This window comes from Watersipora subatra, chromosome 9, assembly GCF_963576615.1.
Source record: "Watersipora subatra chromosome 9, tzWatSuba1.1, whole genome shotgun sequence".
NCBI classification, from domain to species: domain Eukaryota; kingdom Metazoa; phylum Bryozoa; class Gymnolaemata; order Cheilostomatida; family Watersiporidae; genus Watersipora; species Watersipora subatra.
Genome location: NC_088716.1, coordinates 8,590,260 through 8,615,732, shown reverse-complemented (window position 1 = coordinate 8,615,732; position 25,473 = coordinate 8,590,260). Strand labels below are relative to the sequence as shown.

The 25,473-nt window shown below is 36.0% G+C and overlaps 2 protein-coding genes across 2 annotated transcripts in view; one reads left to right on the top strand and one right to left on the bottom strand.

Annotated features, from left to right (window-relative positions):
- The window catches only part of LOC137404505 (glutamine-dependent NAD(+) synthetase-like), a 42,025-nt gene extending 37,002 nt beyond the window's left edge, over positions 1–5,023 (bottom strand). Inside the window, exon 1 of the mRNA XM_068090731.1 lies at positions 4,908–5,023. Coding sequence (XP_067946832.1) covers positions 4,908–4,992 — 85 coding nt within the window. The 5' untranslated portion in view covers positions 4,993–5,023. The remainder of the gene's footprint in view (positions 1–4,907) is intronic.
- A 645-nt stretch (positions 5,024–5,668) lies between these two features.
- LOC137403845 (serine-rich adhesin for platelets-like) overlaps positions 5,669–25,473 on the top strand; it is a 45,954-nt gene continuing 26,149 nt past the window's right edge. The window contains exons 1-2 of the mRNA XM_068089916.1: positions 5,669–5,966; positions 15,608–15,861. Of these exons, the coding sequence (XP_067946017.1) occupies positions 5,684–5,966; positions 15,608–15,861 (537 nt within the window). The 5' untranslated portion in view covers positions 5,669–5,683. The remainder of the gene's footprint in view (positions 5,967–15,607; positions 15,862–25,473) is intronic.

The following is a 25,473-nucleotide window of genomic DNA, read 5'->3' as shown; positions in this document are numbered from 1 at the left end:
CAATAATCATATATTTTTATTTCAACGCAAAACACCTGATTTTAGATTAGTTCTTTATATATATATATATATATTAGGCTTTTTAAAACTTGATATAAAAATAAGAAGAATTCCACATTTCAAGCAATCTATACAGTCAAACCTCGCCGCTTCTTCAGACTTTGATTCTCCAAACTTTCAACTATTCCGAATGACATCCTAGGTCCGACAGATTGGCCGATCAGGCCATTCTCATCTGTCAGAAGAATTCTAACTTTAACCAATAGGTGACACGACAAACGCGTTTGTTGACAAGACACTTACAACGCAATTGTTGGAGTTTTCCACTCGCTTTACCCATGTTTACAAACGATTCTTGATGAATCTGTGCCGTTATTTTGCATTTATTTAAATATCCATAATCAATTTTCAATGTCTGGACATGACCAAGTCCGAACAAAAGAGGATCATCTGCATTTACTAAAGCTGGCAGATATTACAACATTGTTTCTTCTACATAGCCTCTCCATCAACAACAAATATAGTGAATCACGCCTCTAGTAGTAGTCTGCTAAAACTCATCATAGAGAGTAAGTTACACTCCTCAACATTGTAACAAGTTTGTAAATAAAAAAACTTCTTATGGATCTTTAAATTTCAGTATTCATTATGTCTACAGATTATAACTTCAATTCAAGCTATGAACCTGTACTAACAAGAGGCATGTCGGAGACCTTCAATTGGCCACTAGTTTGTGTCCCCTAATACTGATCAGTCGACGTTTCATTTTAAAGAGTATAACAGGATTTTAGAATGTTCTGATATTGTGAGCTCTTTTGTGAAACACAAGGTAAAGCAAAGTAGAAGTATTGAAGTACATTATACACTAAAATAAAATATCAATGCTGTGTAATGCATTTAGTTGACAAACAAGAAACGACTACTTATTCAACAACTAAGTTCAGAAAACTTCAAACTCAAAATCATTAATTACAACCACAGCAAAATCACGGTGACATTTTTTAAACATCCAATAAAGGAAAGAAACAGGACAAAAAGGCAGATAGGGAAGGAATTAGCCACACGTTTGCGGAGAGTAATGTAGGCAGTCCTTATTTAGTTTAAATAACTCACATAAGATCCGTGTAAGATAAACTCAGATATTAACCTTTGACATTTATTCATTGAAACAAATTTGTTAGGTATAAACAAAACAGAGGCAGATGCTGTGTGAAATTCGCAAAACAAGAGATTATTGAATTGTTACAATGTAATTATGCGCGACTTGACCTTGGTTTATTTCAGCGCTTGGCATTACACATTATACCTTGGTACATAAAGCATAGCTCATCTGCTAACTGTTTAAAAATGGGGCAATGTAAAGCACATGTTAACTGGTAACAATTAAAGGAACTTAGTTACTGCTATATTTGAATAACAAAAATTTTTTTCACTCACAACTTACTAAATTAAAAAAGATCTTCGCACGCTTGTTGATTTTAAGATCTCAAAAATGTGAAAAGTGTAATTCCTACACCTTGAGTGAAGAACCTTAGATGTTTGTACTCTACGTGTTTTAAATATATTAATATATATTAAAATAAAAATATTTTTAAATGTATTTTAAATAACAAACAAGCAATATGAGTCAAAGTTTTTGGAAGTGCTATAAGCGATTATAAAAGGAAAACTGTCTAGTCTTTACAAACGATGCTAGTTCAATTTAAAGATTGGCGCCACAAGTTAAATTCGTCATATGCTGAAGCCAAGACTTCTTTAAAAATGAATTTGCACCAAATTTTAGTCAATTTTATCGGAAAATATCAGTATTCTTCTATCATTTGCGATTGCTTTGACATGATCTGACTGCCAGGATGTTTCAACATTAAAATAGACAAAGCTTGATCGCCGTTAAAATGCTAAACATGTGTGGAATGACATCACTAGTTGCTATTGTGTCTAAAGCTCATATCAGCTATATTAGCATTACCCGTCTCTATTCTGTCATTATTCTCTATTTGCAACTGAGCATAGTAACAGCGATCAAGTTTTATCAACTATAATCTTGAAACATTCTGGCATCCCAAACATAAAAACAATCGCAAATGATAGAAAAATACCGATACTTTCTGATAAAACTTACTAAAATTCTTTGCAAGTTAATTTTTAAACATACGTTGCAATTTGTCAAATAGCCTGATAACCTAACAATGAACACTACAGGTAATTATAATTAGCATTAAAACAAATGCTCTATTTAAATGTAGATCATATGAGAAAACTAAATTATACATAAAAACAAAAGTGATAAAATAACAAATAATGGATAAGTTTAATATCAGGGTTTTACCATAGAGACAAGCAATCGAAAGTTTAGCATTAGCTATTCCTTAATTCTGAAGTAGAGGCTGTAACACACTACGCTGTGTAATTTACTCTTACACTGGATTAAGATTAAATTAGCATAGCTTATAACTTTTTATTGTTTCCATTTTTAGTGATTTCTTAATTTTACTGACTTCTATACATTCTTTTATAAAACTTCCAAAACTGTAATCCTTCAAGAAGCTTTGGAAAATTAAAAATTAAATTAAAAATTACTTTGTGGATAAAGCTGAATACATGTACAGCATATGACGAAATTTTGTGCCCGACTGTACAAGTTCACTAATAACCTTTGTGATTGTAACTACATGATGAGTCTCAAGTTTTCCTGTTTTTTCAATGTCGACGAGACTAGTATAAATAACTTTTAACATATGTTGAAGAGTTCTATTTTAATCATTCAAATTGGGTTTCCAGCAAGCACACCACCAAAATTTTCTGGAAATACATTTCAGAATTCTAAAAAGGCAAAAGATAGTTTAGTATAAAACCAAAAATAGCAATGACTAAATTGAAGACTCAAATTGAGATCAAACATTTTAGAAATAACACCACGTAACTAAAAGTTTTCCCAAATATAAAAATATTCTGAAAGGATTTGAGCCAAAGATCAAAATTCTTTTTCTTCGCAAAGTATAGTAACATGTATGGCGCCTTACAGTGCCTCGCCTTGCGCGTTCACAACTCGAGTTGCACAACTCGAGTTGTGAACGCGCAACACGACTTTTCAAAAGTAAGGTGCAATATATTGGTATTACGGTAGCATAACCGTAGATCTGGTTATATTAACAATGGTACATCGATAGGCACCCGTTAGCTAATAGAAATTAAACTGTATGTACTGCAAAACTAGAGCTAATAGCGATTTATTAAAATTATACTGTGCCGAGTTTGCAACTCGAGTTGTACAACTCGAGTTGCACAACTCGAGTTGCACAACTCGAGTTGTACAACTCGAGTTTGTAAATATAACTCGAGTTGTACAACTCGAGTTGCACAACTCGAGTTCATCAAAACCCAAGCCGAGTTCTTTCAACAGCAACTCGAGTTCAACAACTCGGCTTGTATTGAGAACATCTCATTTCATTTTCTCTAGCTATATTTTCTATATATGGAATTTATTTTGGTGCATCATTAAACGCCGTTGAAATAATTTCTATGTTCATTTTCGGTGTTCATTCAGTTTCTTGTCAGATTCTAGAGAGATGACTCTTTTTTTCATTTGAAAAAGAAGTTGCCCGGCTGGCTGCGAATTTCTTTTTCCCAAACAGGTTTACATACGGCAGTAAAATTTTGGCTCATGATTGGCTTTAGTAATTGAGTTTTAGTAACCAAAACTTACATGATCACATTAGAAATCAATAGTTTTAATTAGAAAAGAACACAAAATTCTAAATAACGTAGCAAAACTGATGTTATCATTCAAAAAGTGCTGTTTAAACGTAAGAGGCGCTCACTTGAAACTCATTAATTTAAGCGATTTTGAATAAAATTTTGAAATTTTGTGTATTTCTCTAATTATAACTATTGACTTTCCATGTAATGATGTAAGTTTTGATTACTAAAACTCAATTACTAAAGCCAATCATGAGCCAAAATTTTACTGCCGTATGTAAACCTGTTTGGGAAAAAAATTTCGCTGCTCGGCTCTCATATAGATTGTTTTTTAGTTTGCTTTTTACATTCTACAATTGTTTTTGTCTCTTTAAATTTATAGAAATGAATATGCGCAAATCTCGCCAATATATAATTTAAATATGTATACATATTTAAATCATTATTATTATTAATATTAAATTTCTGTAAATGAGACACCCCAATTACTCACTTTGCTTTCTTTACGAACCGTGTTAGTTTTGCGTATAGGTAACACAACTCGAGGTCATAAACCCAGGCCAAGTTGTACAATTCGGCAACTCGAGTTGGACAACACGGCAACTCGAGTTGTACAACTCGAGTTGTGAACGCGCAAGGCGAGGCACTGTAAGGCGCCATAAACATGTGCTATCAAGTCATTGTTTTGTACAGGATTAAAATAAAGAAATTGATACATAAAAATAACTCAAATATAAAAACATTATGAAGCTACTATCTACACATTTTCAGCTCTTCTATTAATATGCTTTAGGCCTATTTAATGAACATGATGCTAAAATACTATTTCATTTTATAATTTATATACACGTAGTTGGGGTTTTAGTATTGTCAACTCCCAAATTAAAAACATCTCATATTACACGACTTGGTGCCACAAAAGAACGTGTAACAACACATGTTAAAAGGAACACTTTCTTTTATCGAACACCAAACAACCCAAGTGATCTGACTTTGACCAATGATATACAGCTGTATATCATTGCTTTGACCCAAGTGATCGCTTTTTATTTATTTTATTTGGGAAAACGTTATTAAAATTTTTATACATCACTATAATGCATCTTAGATGCAAATGTGTTTATTTAGTATAGGTAGGGGTTAGTTACAGAAAAAATACATGACGATACTCTACAATAATAATAACAGTAATAATCTCAAGCTCTTACTTTGCATGATTCGCTGAAAGTTCCCTTGAAAATCCATAGCCCATTGATTTAAAGAGCATACAGCCAAAATAACTTTGTGACCCATTTCGAATTTTTCTCACCCTGCAGCTCAGTAATATTCTAAAACAAAATAGAGAACGTTAACGCCGGATATGAACAAGTCTAAAAAGGACGTCTGAATCCTGCTGCGGTGTCAATGATTGAAATACAAAAACACTTCTATTCATATGAAAATTAATTGTAAAGTTTATGAGACGTAGAAGACAAAACGCCAGCACATCAGCACTACCAATAAGCAATTGCTTATAAAAGCTGTGTAAAGGCTAATCGGTGACGGTGCAAGCGCTGCACAGCGTCACCCGCAAGCATAGAAATATAGCCTTCAATTATTCAATTCATCAACTGGCTACGCAAAGCGTTACTACTACAAGTTTATTTGCGTTAAATATTGATATCACAAGCTAGGCTAGCATTACAATTGCAGACACTTGGGATCGCTAATAAAACTAGACTCGCGCTGTAAATGTAAGCTCTGGTATATTTGTGCGTTCATAGCTCACAATCTTAAAAACTATTTATATGAATTCGTGGCCTCAGCCAATCCGCTCGATATTAGATTGTGCCATAGAAACAGGTAAGCACAACAACTTCAAGGGGAACTGAAGCATGGCCATTAGCGTTTGAATGGCAGTTGTGGTAGGCCATAGTCAGACAAATGGAGTAGGACAACGAAAAGGTGTGTGAGACGCTTTGATAGAAAAGAACGATTTGCTGCAATGCCATTCACCAAAAGAAGTGTTGAACCTGTAAATATACGACAAGGCGCTCTAAGTAACCATCCCGACGTGAGCTTAGGAGAAGAGCACGAAGTTATTATCAGCAAAAGCTATACACAGATTTTGTTACAGCTTTCGCAGCTATCTACATATGCCAACGAAATATTCAAGGAATTATCTCAGGAATGCCAAGGAGTCATAAATCGATCACAGAAGCTGAAGACTAGAGTTTGGGAAATAGAACAAAAATCAAACGAACTGAACGTTTTAGAAACACCACTACGTAAGTTATCTGATACCAACACAAATTTTTGGTTTTTATTTGTCATAAAACAAAAGTCACCACTCAGTTTTTTACTAATTACAATTATTGGTAAGAGTTGAACCCGTTATCGAAAAGACAAAAGGATAAGCAAAGATTGATACAGCTGTTTAAATTTTATGCAAAGTCGTGTTGGAGTGAAACAAATGACAACTGACGTGTCATTATTAATGTGAGCACATATGCAATAACCACAGCAAGTTTCTCTCATATTCTCTTTAGTAGTTTGTCTTAATTTCATTGGTTTAAGATGTATTCCATTCACCATCTATGGCAATTGTAGTGGGTGTTTACGTTCTTACACATTGTGCTTGTTAAATGCACTGCATGTTAAATGTTGACTAAATGTACTTACTATTAAGTCTTAATAAACAGTTTTTGTGGAGATTTTATATAGATCTGTGTTGATCTAGCATATTTTCAACTTTTACTTGCTGAACAATATTTCATACACCATCTTGTTTGTAGATGTTAGAGGCCCTTTTAGCTTTTATTTTCGTTTTACTATTTTTAATACTTTACAGGAAACTTGTGTAAAAATTTTTGTTTTTATTTGATATCATTGAGCACTAGATGCCCATCAATCAAACGAAAGGTTTTGCATCAGCTGAGTGTTTCCTTATTTCAGCTACCAGCTCAACGTTTTGGATGAATAACTCACATAAATCTTGATAATTTTTATGTAAACTGACCTCCCGAAGTGATGATTCCTAGTCTATTGAGAATCTGTAGATGCCATCTATTTGTATGACAAGAAGATAGAATAATTGCTATAATTGGCCTATCAGAGCGCTGTTCAAATCTAGTAAAATAGTGGAAGTCATTATTTGGAATTTTCTACCTAAATGTCATGACAAGAGTAATTATAATAATATTGGCTGATTTGCTTTAATCCCACGTCTCTCTCTCTATACAATATGACAGCGCTAGCTAGTGTCATGTCATTATATAACACACCTGCTCTCTCCTGTCACCATCCTGACACTACTGAGCCATGATTGCTTATCACGCAATAGGAAATTACTACGTATTCACTTACAAACATAACACTGCTTTGAAGTTTTATTCAATCGTACGTATGGTAGTCAATATTTGTACCGAACAAACCAACAATGGCTTTATCAGTGTTCTGTTGGCCTAGTCAACACGGACATATTTGTTTTTTTTTACTGGCTCTACTTTATTATATTACGTCTAGCTCTGTGGGGATCCAGACTTGATATTCATGTCGGCGGGGTGTCTAATCTTGCCCTGTGGTGTGATAACGTTCCTGCTTAGTCATTTTAAATTGAACTAAAGTTTAATGAGAGCATTCAGAATGTCAAGTGAATTTTGGACAGAGTTCCGTCTTCCGCCAACCGTGAATGTGGTAGATTAACGCTCGGAGCAGCTGCTAGCCAAGCGCTTCTGATCACCCAGCGCTATATACTTAATTCGACCACAAAACATAAACAAACAAGACAGGACTTGTAGACCAGCTGTTCCTCGTACATATATAGAGTTTCACATATTGAAGAATTTACTCAATGACAAGCTTTACCGCCAATTTTAAACCTTCTGATAGAATTAGGTTTAGTGGTTAGTAGTGAATTTCTCAGGTTCTTTCTCTATTATTTATTATTTGTAAGTAATAGCTGGAAACAGCTGTGGTCAATCATCATCCACCACTTTTAAGTTGAACTATGCACATTACATCTATCTGAGTCAGAGTATTGTTTTTTGAATAATGAGATTCCTCACAGAAGTCTTGCCTGTCAATTTTTCCCATCGAGGTAGTATGGAGCAACAGCTAATTGGGGCGGCAAATTAAATTGACTCATTCTAGGTTTAAGATTTGAAAACAAAGATTGATCTCTGAATGCATTACCATTCTAGACGACCTTGATTAACCTTTTGCTTACCAGAAACACAACTTTTAAAACCCTTTTGTTCAACTCTTCAATGATTTCTGTCTCATTTTTCATTTGACATGTAATGAAAAACATCATTTGTTTATGATTACTAACGCCAATAAATAGTTACTCATATATCCAAGCACAAAATTACATCATAAAAACTTTTTAAAGGCGTTTTAATTGTCAGTTTTTTTTATCGTGTGCGATAGGTCAAAATTAATATCAACTATCCTTGCCTTCTATTGTTTGTTACGATTGTGACTGCATGTTCCAGCATAGAAGGCACGATTACTTTCGTTTTCCATCAGATGGAAAAAGCATACATAATAGCGATTGATCCGACGTCATTCAGTCATATTGAACGATTAGTCGTGTCCTTTCATAGGTCTCCACGACTATTGTGTGGGGCTGACGATTGTGAGCAATGTTATAATTGTTGGTAAACATAATTTCCACGGCTAAGCATTTCATTATTTCTCTCCTAATGAGTTTTATTAAACAATTTGTTTGCATTTCTCATAGAGTTACACAATAAAGCCAACTGCTACAGTAGCGCCTACTATTTGAATATGAGTGCCTGAGACAGTCCTTACTGGCGGATTAGCTACTGCAGGTAGACAGTGTGCGGTTTGAACAAGAGACTTCTTCAGTTTAATCTTTTGATGAAATCGCATTGTAGAGGACCTCGCAATTCCTACTGCTTCTAGAAGCACTTGGGTACATGCAATTGGTTTACTTTGTATGTTTAAAGGTACATACTTACAACATATGATGGAAATGACAATAATATCGATATAAAACTTGGACATCAGGCTTCAACTTGATGTAATTTTTGTCTTTATAGACCTACCCAGTCCATAGATATCATAGTTTGAATTAGATCCTATTTTGGAATGTTCAGATTCAAGTGAAGCTGCGATTATGGCGTTTATAGTTGTACTTCGACAACGAGATCGGCAGAATTTTAGAGGCGTGTAGCTCGTAAACTTACAAGCAATAGCTGATATCAATAACGGTAGAGACATAGTGAGACATAATTAGTGGCATAAGTTTTGTACAAGCTTTTCTTCAGGTTTCGTGATCAACTTTTGTCAATTATAATCTATCAACATCCTGGCAGTCAGATCACCTCAACTATCAAAAACATTCTCAAATGATAAAATATATTGATATTTTCTGATAAAATCTACTAAAAGCTCATCTTTAATACAAAGAGTACAACTGTTGCTTCAATGAATTTAGACTTGTCAATTTTTTTTGTAAAATATAATCGCAATAAGGTTGAACTACTGTCAGCTACTGGTCAAGCAAATAGCTGATGTCTGAAAAGTTCAGAAAAGTTGTTTTGTATGTTAACTTCCAATTTCAGTTACATAGTTTTTAAAATAAGTCGCTAGCTATAACTTCTGAATGACACATGTTCGTGCGTCGTGTTGCTGTCTTATTGGTTAGCCTTTTTTCAATGAACATCATCGATCTTTTAAATTGTATCGCAACTGTTGTATCAAGTCCATCGCTATATTTTTTTACAGGCCTTGTAATATATCGATCTTTCATCGATCAACATGTCGTTGATGTTAATAAGTAACAAATGTTTCTCAATGAAATACCGAAGCTGTCAGCAGATTGACTGCAGGCCATTGTGATGCTTCCCTGACATGGAAGTTGAAATGAGTGCGAATTGTAGCCTTTATGAGAGATTTGTGCTGTTTACTATTTGTAAATTTCAAATTATTCACACGCTCACATTACCTACTAAGTCAGACCATTAACTGATTAGATTGGCGGTGCGTTTCTAATTCTAATCTGTTTTCTAAACACACAGTATCAAAACTTTCGATTTACACAGCCCATTTTTAGTTTGTCTAATAAATAACTTTCTAAAATAAAGTTTCAATTTGCTGAGCGTGGAGTAGTGGTTAGTACACCGGGCTATAAAGTAGCAGGTTAGTAGTTCAAGACTCGCTACGGGATGTAAGGAAGAGAATCTAGTCTTCCGGAGCAACTTACACAACACTTGATTACGGTTAAAACGCTCAAATAAAAATCACGTGCGAAATGAATTTACTAGTTGCTAGAGTTGATACCATCATTGCATCGAAGTTGCAGCATTACCCGTCTCTATTCAGTCTCTTTGCAACTAGAGATGTCATAATCACACTTTAACTTGATCTGAGTGTTCTAACTGCAATCAAGTTTTGTCGATTTCAATCTTGAAAAATGAGATCACCTTAAACATAAAAAACAATCACCAATTATACAAAAACACTGATACTTTCTGTTAAAATATATATGCTCATTTTTAAGGTGTTGCACTCCTACGTGGCAGGTTTCTTTGCTAGCTCTTGGAATCAATTCAGGTGGTTTGTTTCAATGATTTAAAATGATCCAAGCATGTCATATCCTGCTAATCATATTCATGTTTCCATGCCGTCCATGTTTCCATGCCCAAGGCAATTCTTGTGTCACAAAGATTCTATGAAACCGTCGGCAACAACACTGTCAATTCTTTCAAAGTGACAGGCATGCTTGGCTGATGTCTATCGTTGCTCCCCTAATTTTATGCAAATTAGTTTTGATAAGGCCTGACTTTACTCCAGTCGCTAATCTTGGCGGGTAAGGCTGGTCAACCCGGCTCAAATTTAATTAACCAGTTTCTTCGACTGGAGATTATCTGTTTGCATAAAAGAATATTATCAGAATAAATAGTTGAGCTCTTGTTTCCAATTAATAGAGAATGAGGACAAAGGGCTTATCTCCCACTTAGATTCTTTCTATGCCATGATACTTTGCGACGGGATCATTATGCCTGATCCCTGAGGCCAACTTCATTTTCAGTAGTTGACTTATCATTGGAGGCTTTGTAAGCTTTAAACCAATGGAGACGTGTTAGTCTATCTAATTAATATGGTTTTAGTTTTTATTCGTTCGCAATCTAAACTTAATGATGAACCTAGAAACAGTTTTATTAGATTTTATTAGAAATTATCAACATTTTTCAATGTATTAACAGAGTATCAACATTTTTCTTTCATTTGCAGTTGTTTTTGATGTTTGAGGTGATCTGATTTTCAAGATGTTTCAAAATTAAAATCGATGAAACTTGATCGCGGTTAAAACGCTCAGATCATGCGATTCAGCCGATTATGATGTCTATAATTGTAAACAGACAGACAGAATAGAGACGCGTAACGCTGCAACTTGAAAACAATAGTCTATATCAAGGATAGTAGGCTAACTGGTGACGTCATGTCGCATGTATTTTTCCTCTAATCATTTTAATCTTGAAACATCCTGGCGGTCAGATCGACTTAAACATCAACAACAATCAAAAATGATGAAAAATATCGATACTTTCTGATAAAATCTAGTAATATTTTGTACAAGTTCGTCTTTAGCCTTCGTCGTATCCTGAATTGTGTGTACATTGGTAGTTCTCCTAATCAACATCAGCCGAGACCAAAAGGAAGCGACGACTCCCTATAATTATATGGGCCACCTACTAATTTCCACAATATTATGCAGTGCAGAGTCCAGCTGGTGAAAGCTAGTGATTATATCATGCTTGTTGTATAATTAGGAATAGATACGGAACTTGTGAGGTTGATTACGAATCTCCTTTTGTGCTTATAATTTGGGCCATCCCGGCTATGAACTTTAAACACTGCACCTAGGGCGTATTATCTATGCAATTACATCTTTGGAGGGTTTCCTCTACTAACAAGGCTTGTTGACACTGACGCAAGCTACATATTGACAGTGACACCTATCAGCAGGTGTCCTTACCATATAGCTAACATGTTTTCAAAGTCATGTGAACGGTCCACCTAGTAACAAGTTTTTGGTTAGCTGGTGTTTGCTTCTAGAAAACCCAGCAATCCTTTTGCGTAACTTTTTAGTTAATGAGCTATAATGCACAGTTCATAACAAATTCTTTCTGATTGTTATAAAACAAAGGTTCCAGTTTTTGTTTATCCGGAACTATGTCTAGATAGATGCATTATATGCTTGTAATGTGGACAGGAATGTCTTATAAACAAAAGCAAGTCTAGTAACTCCTAATAAGACACGCTTCGGAATAAAAAAGAAATTTTGAGCCCTTTGCATCGCTAGTTTGTAGATTAAACCATAGGATTAAAACGCTTTGGTTTCAGTTTGATAGCTCCACTTTCATGTCTGCGGTTGTGATTTGTGTGGCTCTTTCAATCTCGTTGAGCTGGTTGTCTTGGATTATTGCTACCCTAGGTTTTTTAATTCGATAATCGTGCATTTCGATAAAAATTTTAATTCGTTAAAGATTTCCAAAAGAAAGTTGCTCGGCCTACATAACAGTACATTCCTAATCAACATAATTATATTATGTGGTTCTGTGCTGTCAACTATTTTTACATCAACACATTTAGTAAAAAAACATTCGCACTTTGACATAATCGTTAGGTAGTTCATTACTCATAAACAAACCATTCAAATTGATAACAAAATTTGAAGGAGAAAGCTTGCTCTATTATTTTCTGTTTGAAAACACTGTGTCAAAAAAATTAAACTTCTATCAGTCTAAACATAGCTGTATTACTGAGTTCATGAGTTGTTCTATTTATATATCTATTGTTCAGTCTATAGATGGGTGTATCATTGACATCTTACAGCAAATGGTATATCCATCATATTCTAAGTTTCCATACAGCGGTAGGGTAGAGACACCCCCCAAGGGGGGGTGTGTCTATGTGAACTGTGAACTATGTGTGAACTGTGTCTATGTGTCTGTGAACTGCTGTGTCTATTCCCTTTTGTCATGATTCAGTGTTGCTGGTTGGAAGCGAAACACCCGTGCGGTGCGACACTTTGCGCTTTTGAAACGACCTTAGCGACCTATGCCTGTGCATAAGTTTTCGCACAACTAGCGTTGCCCATCCATCGATCAACTATTATAGCGCTCTATTGAAAAAATGATCCGCTTGTCGGCCCAACATAGCTTGTCGGCACTGATGTACCCAGGTGTCACCACACCATTGCTGTATGGAAATTTTGCAGTACAATAAAACAATCGTTTCAACATGCTCAAGAATTAGCCAATAATCTCACATGTAATTTTCAAACCTTCGCATTAAAATCTAGCTTAGCTATTCGCCAAAATGCCCTAGTTTAATATTTCCAACTGCCTACAGCTGAGTTACTAGGCTGGCAAGCTGTTTGTAAGCTACATTTGGCCTGTAGTGTCACTTCCTAATGTTTACCTTTCATGGGCTATCGATACCTGTGCAAACAATAGATAATGCTTGACTCGCCAAGTGCCTGTAGAGACATCAATATAGCATTGTCAGCGTATCACTGACATGTCATGAAAAGTTGTGATCCTTTTGTCTTCGATTGCGCGTTCCTTTCTAGTATATATTCTTCCCACCTAATTGCCAGTCCATTAAATTCATCTGCCCAAGTTGCTATGGTCACTTGAAGCAAGCTCATGAATTCTTGTTTGCTGTTGTGTTTTGTTCAGCTTTTCAAAGACTTGGTTCTTAATATGAGAGGAAGCCTTGCTTCGTACGAGCTTGCATCCGAATCGATTTGATACTATGGGAATCTGTTTTTTGAAAATGTTGTGTTTTGAATCGAAGCCGGTGAACTCAGCCTTGGTAAAAAAAAACAATTGCCCTTGCGGATGTTTGCTTCATGAGGATAGTACGAGGTCACAGATGCAATATTTGTACTTTCATAGCTACGTTTCATAAAATTTGGGATGTTATTTGTTACAAGCCGTGATATATATATATCAAGAAAAAGTTCATTTTGTTTCTCAAAAAATTTCATGAGTAGAGGTGATTGTAAGTTGAAGTACTCTGTCATCCAATCATATCTACTCCATTTTATCTCATCCTTCTCTAATAGCGGCCATGTTTTACTTTTGACCAGTTAAATGTATTTATACTACAAATGGATGGCTAAATTTACCATATTGTAAGGCTTTTTAAAAATGGAAAAAAATGGTCTCAACACTAACAGAATTCGCCAATGAGACTTGTGATGCGGTAATGTCCGAAACTAACATCAAAATGCTACATCTTCCTATAGAGACAAACCTTTTCACTGGCTGAAAGAGCAAAGGTTTTTCGTCTAGGAAGAGTTGAATGCTCTTGTGAGTGGTCTGACAGTACAAAGAGCCTCTCACTGTCGTCTGCGAGAATGAATACTGGACAGACGTAACATCCACTAAGTCTCTTATGAGACTTGTGAGAATTCTTCAATATTTTACTGCCTTTGCAAGTGATTGTCTGAAAATATCGTTTAAGAGAAACTTACAAAGTTTTAGTTGATTTAATCAGAAAGTGTCTGTATTTTTCTATCATTGTTTTTGATGTTTGAGATGATCTGACTACCAGGATGTTTCAAGATTAACATCGTCAAAACTTGATCATGGTTAAAAAGTCAGAAGGAAACCTGTGCGCAATGGCGTCACTAATTGCTATAGTCAATATCGGCTATTGTGTTCAAATTGCAAAGTTACAGGTTCCTATCCATCGTTTTTTTTACGTCATCAAGCCGTTTGTACATGCGCTCGTTCACGAAAAGGCCGCCATATTTGTAGAAAACGATCGTTTTTCTTTTATTTAATAGTACTTTTTGGTGTTGTTTTGATACTATAATAAAAAATTTGCAAACAAAAGTTTCGTTTTCAAAAATTCATTGCAAAAGTTTAGTGTTTTTAACAATAAAATTGTCTATAAAGATGGCCGACAACGATAAAATGATGTCATGAAAAAACGAAGGATATGTAATAACTGCCAAACATATGGTTTTAAAAAGGTTTGCTGGAATTTGACATCATATGTTTAAGGTGAAGTGATAAATTTAAAGATGCACTAGGGACAGCGAGGTTTGTGCGTGCCACAGGTTGTTGCAATACTTTTGTCATTTGATTGGAATAGTTTATGGAAGATTCTAGAAGGTGAACACATTTCTCGGTGGTAACTAAGTTTTAGATTGAGCACATTATTAAGATGATTGACAAAGTTTTTAGAAAATATTTTAGCTATATATGGAGGTCAATTGCGTTTACTTGGGTTATAAAAAAGAGTTGGTATTCCCTCAAGTACCTTTCTTAATGGATTATGGGTACCTGCTGATCTTGTGCTGGAGCAGTCGAAACCTTTTGTTAGATACGATCAAACTTTGACTCAAAGTTAGTTCATTTCAGTATTTGTGTCGTATTTCGAAGCTATCATAATGTTATAAAAATTCATTGTACTGTATTTTGGTAATTTCAGTCCAAAGATTGAAAACAACTGTAAATATACAACAAAATATGTAAAAACCTATTTCATTTAGTTGCTATCCTTTAGAGAAGGTAGAGGTGAATTTGAGCAATGAGTGTGTTTACTTGTAGAGTAAGTAATAAAAATACGCAGTGTAACTTATTCTAACATATACTAGATATAGTTTAAATTAATTTAATTTTAAAATTTGGTATTATTGTTGCGCTTTACTGTAACTTTTGCTAGTTTTTTCGTGTGTATTCACATAACTATAGCACTTCATAAAATTGTGGACGTTCTATGTTAGGAGTAGTTTAACTATGTGTTGGGAAAGATTTTTATGTTGTTTCTCGAAAAATGGAAGAGTTGAGGTGATTGTAGGTCAAAATACTCGGTCATCAAACTATATCCCGATTTCTCTCATTTTCTCTAATAGATGCAAATGTTTTACTTTTGACAGCTGAGAGTAGCCTGGAGATAGTCGGCGCAGCAATAAGGGAGGCAACTCCCGTTCAGCCTGAGCAAGAGACAGGACTGTTCACCGCAGCAAGCCGGCCTGACTCTGTCCAGCGTCTGTATAGCAAGGCTGATCGTACACCTCGGGCAGTATATGCGGCCCTCGGGCCGCAGGGTTGGAAGGCTGCCAAGAGATTCTGTCTGATGCCGTGTTTGAAGCAGCCAGGAGAGACGAAATATACCATAGCCAAGCTTGAGGTGAGTTGGTATTGCTGCCGCGTGCTTGATCTCAGGAGTCTATAGTCTATCACTGTCAATCTTCCGAGGTGCATTTAATCCACAAGTCACTATCATCTGCAAGACAAAAAAGGTAAAAATCGGCAAGACAAGTCAGTCACAAAATTTTGTTAGTCACAAATTTTCATCGAATGCTTCATGCTTATAAAAGATGGGAACGGTATTTGCGAATGATGCACAAGAAAGTGCTGTGCAAGCTAATCCATTTTAAACATTTCTATGCTCGGCAGTTTTTATTTTAAGAGCGTGCTGAAACAGGAGCATGCCGCTATGACTTCTGGTACAAATTCATTTTTTTCCAAAGCGTCTGCGTTATTCCGCAACATACGAATGTCTATTGGAACACTTTCGCGCGTAACTCCCGATGCCCACAATTCCAAATCCGCCATCAATCATACTATGGAAACGTAGCATCTAGTCCAAGTGGTGTAAGTAACATACTATAGCTTTGTCCCTTTCACCGGTACAAAGTCGGTGAAATACTGCATCCGTTTTTACAGTCGTCATTGACGGAGCACAACATGGAATTACCAATTAAATTCGCAATATTAATAGAACCAAAAATATAAGCAAGTGAAATGGATGCTGAGGGTGTATTTCATTGGCTAAAAAGGTGACCCATTTTGTATAGTTGGAATTTGAGTTGGTCAAGTGAAACGTCTTTGTAAAAATGCATTTCAATTCATAAAAAGACCAGAAGCCACTACAACCCATCTCTTTCTCAGGGCAACACAACTCCGGCAAATTGACCTGGTATAAACACACCTTTAGTTTCGTTAGTGGAGTCAACTTTTACAGTTTTAAAAGTTATGATTCCTGTTGTTTATCTACATATGTTTGTTTATTTATTGGTTATTGTTGATTTACGTTGTTAATGACTCGTCTGAAGCTGGTTATATATAAATTTCAGAAGCAATCAAGTTGAAAGTTTGTGTTAATTAAAATTATGTTAACTTAAATTTTTATCCTATAAAACTGGTATGAATGGCAGGAATAAGAACTACATTTAATCTTTGGTAAAACTAGATTTCACTCAGCAGTCCAAATATTTAAAAATTTCTGTTTTCGTCACGGTTGGCACGAACAATTCGAATAGATAAGTGATAGGGTAACTGGTATTTCCCTTCGCTACTCTGTTTAATAAATGATATGAAATCAAACTCTACAGCAGTGCTGCCCAACGTCCGGCCCGCGGGCCGGATCCGGCCCATGAAGCCTTAGAATCCGGCCCGTGCGTCAGTCTTTAACTTATTCCTGTTATTAACGCAGAAGCTTACAACTGTTATTTTTCTTCGAAGATGATTGGCTACTAATCAATAGTTTTCAGTTTGAAGAATTCAGTAGCGTTAGGTCAAAAATTAGTGTCTTTGCTGACATTGAAAAATTGATAAAAAGTGAAGTATCACAGCGTGTACGATTGATTGATTCGATCGTCGAATCAAAAGCCTCAGGGCGCTCACCTCAGCTGGTTGAAGAAGGACTGCTGGGAAATTACCATAGATATTTCAATAGAAAACGCTGAACTTTTTACCGCTTATTGAAATATCTATGGTATTTTCCACCGAGGCGCGCACGCCTTATTGACTTTCCGCATCAATAAAACTGGCTTTTGAGGTGATTCAATTTCAAATATACTCCAGCACAACCTTTGATAAGGAAGCCTTCTTATACCGATGAGCAAATTACAGTAGTTTCTTTTTCACAATAAATTTCAAATTTTGTTCATCCATGGCGTCGGCTAGAAAAATCAGAAAAGTAGACAAGGAGAATCGCAGGTTTAACGAAGCATGGACAAATTTGTATTTCTTTGTGGAATCAAATGCAAAATGTCTTTGTCTGATCTGTGGTGAAACAGTCGCAGTTCTAAAAGCTGAAAATGTGAAACGGCATTACACATTAAAGCACGCTTTGACCCATAATCGTTATGAAGGAGATCAACGCAAGGAGAAAGCACTTTTACTTCAAAAGAATTTAGTCTCACAACAGAACATTTTTCGGAAAGTAGATGATGAATCGAAAAAGTACGCCAAAGTGAGTTTCGTCATTGCTGAAAAGATTGCACGCAACATGAAACCTTTTTCGGAAGGAGATTTTGTCAAAGAATGTATCACCTCGGCGATTGAAATTCTGTGCCCAGAGAAAGAGAAAGCTATAAAATGTGTTAGCTTGTCGCGTAATACAATAACCCGAAGGATTGAAGAACTGGCCAAAAATACGAAAATGCAGTTGAACGAACTTTGTAAAAACTTCGAAACTTACAGCATTGCCATCGACGAATCTACTGACATTACTGATACACCACAACTGGCGATTTTCGTGAGAGGTGTTGATTCAACTTTTAATATCACTGAAGAATTACTTGCTCTATGCCCCATGAAAGGAAATTGCACGGGTGCTGCTGTTTTCAAAGAAATCGACACTGCACTCGAAAAGGCGGGACTGACTTATGATCGTCTGGTGGGAATTGCTACCGATGGTGCACCGGCCATGATCGGCAAGGAGCAAGGCTTGCGTGGTTTCATCCAAAGAAAACTGGAATCCCTGAATGTGAGTAAAGACCAAATATTGTGGTACCATTGCATTATACATCAGGAATCACTTTGCTCCAAAATCTTTAAGTTTGATCACGTCATGGATAATGTCGTGAAAGCTGTCAACTTCATTAGGAGTCGTGCATTGAATCATCGACAGTTTCGAAATTTTCTCGATGAGATAAACGCCGAATTTTCTGGCATTCCTTACTTTACCGAGATCAGGTGGCTCAGCCGTGGACGTACTTTGAAACGCTTTTACGATATTCGAGAACATGTGGCAGCATTTCTTGAAGCAAAAGGAAATTTATGCATCAATTTTGATGACGACAAATGGATGAATGATTTTTCTTTTCTGGTGGACATTACAGACAAACTGAATGAGTTGAATGTGCGGTTACAAGGAAAAGAAAAACTCATCCATAATTTGTTTGGGGAGGTGACAGCTTTCCAAAAGAAACTGGATTTGTGGATTGCTCAAATTGCTGACAGCAATTATGCCCACTTTCCTTGCCTTCAGAAACAGTCGCACATTTCAACCATGAACCGGGAATTCTTTGTGAGTGAGTTAAAACGGATGCAGGAAGAATTTGCCAGGAGATTTAAGGATTTCCGTGCTTGTGAAGACCAGCTGAAATTTTTTTCAATGCCTTTTGACGTGGATCCTGCTGATGCCCCCGTTGAGCTTCAAATGGAATTGAATGAATTACAAAGTGATTTTGATGTCAAGAGTCAATTTTTAAATAGGAATCTGATGGACTTCTACAAATACGGTCTGCCTCACACTCAATTTCCAAATCTTACATGCTACGCAAAACGCTTTCTCGTTTTGTTCGGTTCGACATGGATGTGTGAATATCTCTTCAGTCGCATGCAATTAATAAAATCGAACAAAAGAAATTCTTTGAGTGACGCTCACCTCGAAGATGAACTCCGACTGGCCTTAACAAATATTCCGGCAGACATCGAAAAGCTTCTTGATGACTCGAAACAATTTCAAGTTTCTCACTGATATTTTCGTTCATTACCGGTTTACATCTAAAATGAAATTGTTTTATTATTGAAATACAAAGCCATTTGAACAATGTTTTTTTTAATCTTGATAAATTGTTGAATTTATTTTATAGAATTTAAGGCACTAAATCAAAATTTCTAATGATCATTTCGTATTCATGTAATATCTGGAGACTATAATCTTTTGATAGCAATAAAAGTAATAGAAATACATGTAGTATCATATGTAGGACCCCCTATGTTTAAATTGAGTTATGAATTATAATTGTATAAAGGGTAATTTCTATAAATAAAAAATACAATCAATATTTACAGTTCTGAATACTTTTCCAAACCATTTCAAATAGTTCTATTAAAGAATGTAAGACTAGAAATGTGAGTCCGGCCCACTGGCGTCATTTTTTTTTAAATCCGGCCCATGTTCGGAAAAGGTTGGGCAGCACTGCTCTACAGTAATCAACTCAAGTGCAAGCATTTACCACTTTTGGTTTCATTCATTCAAAATTACGAAACTGGCAAGGTACTAAAAATGCTTGCAAACTTGTGTTTATTTTCACTGTGATCAACACCATTAATTACACCAAGGGGTATGCGTTTAAAAATTTCATAGTGGCATTTTACATCTTTGGCTTTCCATTTGTAATTTGTGTGAAACTGCTAGTAGCTCTTTTCTTCGCTACTAACTTACATGTAGTTTACACAGTATAACTTTATATGACTGTTGAATGCAAAAAATATAAGAATTTGTCAAATTAATGCATACAAGCCACTAACACTAAAAAGTAGGTTTACCAGCATTCTGATGTGCAAAGCACTACACAGACCATTTGCATGAGCAAAAATGGATGAAAAATCAAATTTATCAAAAAAATCATTAAAATCGAATTAAATAAAAAACCCAATTTTTCGAACAAAAAATAATGATCTTTTCCTACCCTGTTTTTCATTCTTCACAGAACAAACATGGTAGGAATGATAAAATCTTCGGTTTTATGTCTCCGTGCATTTAGGAAGGTTTCAAAGGTCAAATCATAGAAACGTCGAAGCACAACGTTGGTTTTGTTGTCGATTAGTTTAAACTTATCTCTCTAAATTTGACAAGTTTTGAAAGGATGTATGATATGGATGTCAAATCATAGGATGTGTTCAATTCAACATCACTCATATAAGGCACTTGTTTTATCAAGAATTGATGCTGCCTGAGTAATTAGTACCGAAAACATTGGCAGTGTATTGCATCACACTAATACAGCTGCGACTTCAAACGTACCGCTGCTGCTGCAAATGCAAGTTTGTACAATTTGAGCAGCGCAGGCTGATATGGGGCATCATCTTTCTCTTTGAGCCGAGGCGCTTGGGAAATGGATGTTTGCTGGTGGTATTATATGAACACGGTGATACCCACCTATAAATCTACAGGCTTATCTCTCTCTCTCCCATCCTCTTTTATGTTTGGAATAAAAGGCTAAGCTATCAGGAGGTTGACTCAGTTGTCAGATTTGTAATAAACGGCAGCGAATTTCGTCTGCAGAGAGGGATTTGGCTCAGCTCATGGCTTCCCTAAATTCTTGGGCTTGAAAATTCCACTAGTCCTTTTGGGTGTGAAATATTATAGCCTTGCATTTTAAAGTACAGCTTGTTTAGGTGGGGTAAAAGAGTATTTTAGTTTGCGGCAGCGCTTAGCTTTTGATCCTAAGACTTTCACTCTCATCTTCTAAGGCTGGTTTTTAATGAAAACTTTTCACTCATCTCCTCAGTATCGCTGCCTCCTAGTGTGTGATGTTAACAATTTTCACTCTATGAGCAATGTATGTGTTTCCGAGAGGCAGCGGGCTCAACCGCCTTAACTGTATCCCTTGTTTTGTGTTTACCACTTTTTTCTTGATACTCGTTGGTCTTGCAGACATAAATCAAAATTGTGCAACCTTGTAGCTATTTGGCCATTTCCATTCCTAAACTATCGCTCGCTCGTTATAGCTTTTTCAACGATAATTAACTTCCTTGAAAAAACCTCAAATCAAGTTTGTTGATTTGACTGACACTTACTTCCTAACAGTAGCTATCATATTATGTGACGCACAGAGCGTAGTTTGCATGTTCACAGTTGTATGATACCTGAGGAAGCAGTTGAATCAACTGCAAGCTCATCTCCATTAATACCCATGTCTCATGCATCCCAGTTGTATACAGCTCATATTCTCTCATCTAGGGTTTGGGTTCTCACAATTTTAATGATCGAAATTGTATTGCTCATCGCGGTACTAAAAATGGGCGTATCACCATCTACCCATTATACCATGGAGCGCATACACATGGCACTCTCTCTGTATTTAGTCATTTCCCTAAGCTTTTGACAATCCACGAGTTTAGCAAAGCATCTTTGGAGGGTTGGCAGGGAGGTCCACCCTTAAAGGCAATGCATCCCAGTAATTCTCACTTGTCGCTACTTAATGCTGATAGCTCGTCAGAAAGTCTGCCAGAGTTATATTGCACTCTGTTTCCTTGCTTTAACCTGTTACCAGCTGATTGTTTGTTTGTATATTATTGTCCGGTTCTTGTTGAGCCAACAAGGCAACCAGCGAGGGTTGGTCAGAGACAATGCAATTGTGTAATTTAATTAGTGTTTTATAGATTGTCAGTAATTCCATTTTGTTAAGTTCCTGTTTGCCAAATAGCTGTGTTGGTGGCACTAATGCTTTTCATTTTACCCGTACAAGTTCTTTGAGTACATTTTAGCCTAAATCTTTGTACAAGGTGGGGGCTATGTTTGCTGATATTGAATGCACTGATGTTTAGCAAGGAATATCATTGCATCTCTCTAACGGTGCTGCAGGCTGAGCATGTTCTAAAATGGCAGATTTTTAGATTATACTTGCATTGACTGTATATTTGTTACACATTTGTGAGTATTTTAAATTAGATTCAACATTTGAAAAAAAAAATTTTGAAAAAGTTATTGGTAACTTTCCAAAACATGAAAATTGCCTTTTCTTTTAACAGACCTATTCAATGGGACTTCAACAATACAAAATTATTCTTAATAAGCATTGGTATGTTGAACCTAGCCTTAGGACCATGTGTTAAATAGATCGGTACGAAATATCTACCCACTTGAATTTGTGGAACCGTGCAGCTATACTCTCCTCAATCGCGATTCAAATTTCTCCTTTTATCACTCATCTATGGTTTGTACAATCTATTACTGGGAGATAATCCTAACAATATTATGGAAAGTCAGCAGCCTCAGTGGAATGACGTGAATGATAAAGGCTACTTCACACTATATTGCCATATCTCGGCGTTGATGCTACAATGTTTTCGTGATTGTGGATGATAACAATATTCACACTATCATAGTCCCATCCGCGGTTCAGCAAATACTCCGTGACACAGTGTTCTCAATTTTCTTTTTAAAATTTCGCGAAAAAACCTCTTTGTTTTCGTTTGCTCAAATCAAATGCTAGTCCCGCAGCAACTATCATAAACGGAAATATATCGCGCTATCCGCGAATTACTGTCGTCGAAATGGTTCACATCGTACAGGCTGTCGTCGATGCTCGGTAAATACCGGGGAAAATTTGACATCTGCAGACTTTCCCGACGTGTCTGCATGGCTTTGTCAATGCTATCGGTCCTCGATGCACATAGTTGATGATGAACGCCGAAAGGACAACGGCGATATGGTGTGAACCAGCCGTTAGTAAAAGTAAACAACTAGTGAGTCATTGTCTTGATCGAAACAGGCGTGTGGACATTAGCTTACAAAGCATGTGAAAATGAAATAATAAAATAAAAACAAATTTTTATGAAACTGTTTGGCTTAGTTAAACCATTTTCTCCAATTAACCGTTGTAGTCTGTGATGTCTAAGTAGATTTACAAGATGTCCAATGTGCATCAGCTGACTATCATAGCCTTGAGTGCCTGAGAGATCTGTAAACACATTTCCTAAGCGTTCACATGTGGAATACAATTTCCCAGGAGTAACATAAAAGTTAGCAAAGTGTATCAGTTTCTATGAAGTTTACATGCTTTAGTAATGAGTCCAGATGCTACGTCTCTTGAGAATCGTGTATGTGAAGACATACAGATGCGCATTTGAGTTTATGAGTTGCTACCCATTTATATCTTCGATTTAAGGCCCTGTTAGGCCATGTTCAAGTAAAACAGTCTGCTAACATTGTGTTAAAAATGAATCTACAGAAGAATTTTAGTAGATTTTGTCAGAAAATATCAGTATTTTTCTATCATTTGCAATTGATGTTGATGTTTGAGGTGATCTGACTGTCAGGATGTTTCATGATTAAAATCGACAAAACTTGATCGCGGTTAAAACGCTCAGATCAAGCGAAAGTGTGATTATGACATTTATAGTCATAAAAAGACCGACAGAATGGAGACGTGTAACGCTGCAACTTGAACACAATAACCGATATCAACTATAGCAATGATAACAACTAGTGACTTCTTCTTGCACAATATTTTTCTGGTCGTCAAAACCGCAATCAAGTTTTGTCGATTTTAGTCTTGAAATATCTCGACAATCAGTTGACCTCAAACATTAAAAACAATCATAAATAATAGATAAATACCGATACTTTTTGATAAAATCTACTAAAACATTGCAGAAGTCCATCTTTAAGCAGAGTCCTATGTTTAGAATCACCTGATGCCGGTCCATCTAAAACATCAGCTTTCTTGTATAGTTGGCTATCGCTTAAAAACAACCACAATTTTGACTAGTTATTGATGACAGAACAATAATTAAGTCGTTATTGTTTACAAAATATTTGTCCAAATGTTTAAATGCTTCAACCAATCATGGTCCACTTCCGGGGTAAAGACCTTTCACTCCCTGCATGTGAAGAACATTTCAGAATACATCCTAGGCACCAATATGGCTTAGCAAAAGATTTGGCCTTCAAAGACCCTCTGACTGGGCAAGGTCGTAGTTGTTTTTCGAGTGTGACCTCGCATGCCTGCACATTTTAGAGAACTGATGCTTCAAATGCCTTGAAATTTAGTACATAACGACTCCCCCTAACAATGTGGTGCTAACAGATTGTTTCACCTAAAATAGGCCAACTGGACCACTAAGCTTGAGTGGATGACAAGGGTGTTGTAGTTTTTTAGTTGCCTTTTGAGAAAAAGACCTCATGCGTGATTTTTTACATATTTATATTATGAGATTTCCCCTGGTGCACCTTTGCTCTATCTAACTGCCTACGAGCCATATAAATGGTTGCATTTTAGTTCTTTCCACTCAGCAGCAGATGTACGAACTCTCTCTTCATATGTTCCCTCTTCCTCTTCCCTCTTTCCATATGTTGTTATTTAAATTCCGTGGTAATAAAACTCCTTCAGATACAACGTTTGATCTCGGCTATAAGAAGCATTGACCGGGCTATTTGGTATTGATAACTTGTTTCAAGTGGACAAGTTTCTGTGGACACCGGTTCACAGTATTAGTGGCACGTGATGAAGTCACAGCAAGTGTGCCAAGTGTTTTGGTTTTGACGACCCACATTGTCATGAGACAAGAGGTGCTAAGTTACTCGTGGTTTAGTCCGGGGAGGCAATTGATACAAATGTGAAACAAATATTTTGGCTAGCTGCCAGGCAATTTCTTAATAGAAAAGTCATGAAAATTTATCCAAATTTTCCACCCACTATGTTACGCAACTAGAGGACCCAGTCATCTCCGGCTCATTGATTCCAAAACCTCTCCATATAGTTAATTAGTTTATGATGAAATCGTATTCCGTTTTTCATGTTACAAGCTGTTTCACCCGTGTTATTATTTTCGACATCAATAGTTGAATTATTATGTAAAATATTTTGTAACTATAATGTTTTGCTTAAAACTTCCATAAAATTATATAAAATAAAATTAGAGCACTAATTTTTAAGTGTGCAAAACTAATAGTAATAAAATAATGTTAATCTCAAGTTTTATTAACCCTTTCGCGGGCAGAGCGACGCTTTTGTCGCTTCGCGATACGGCTGCTAATGGGCAGTGCGACGTTTTT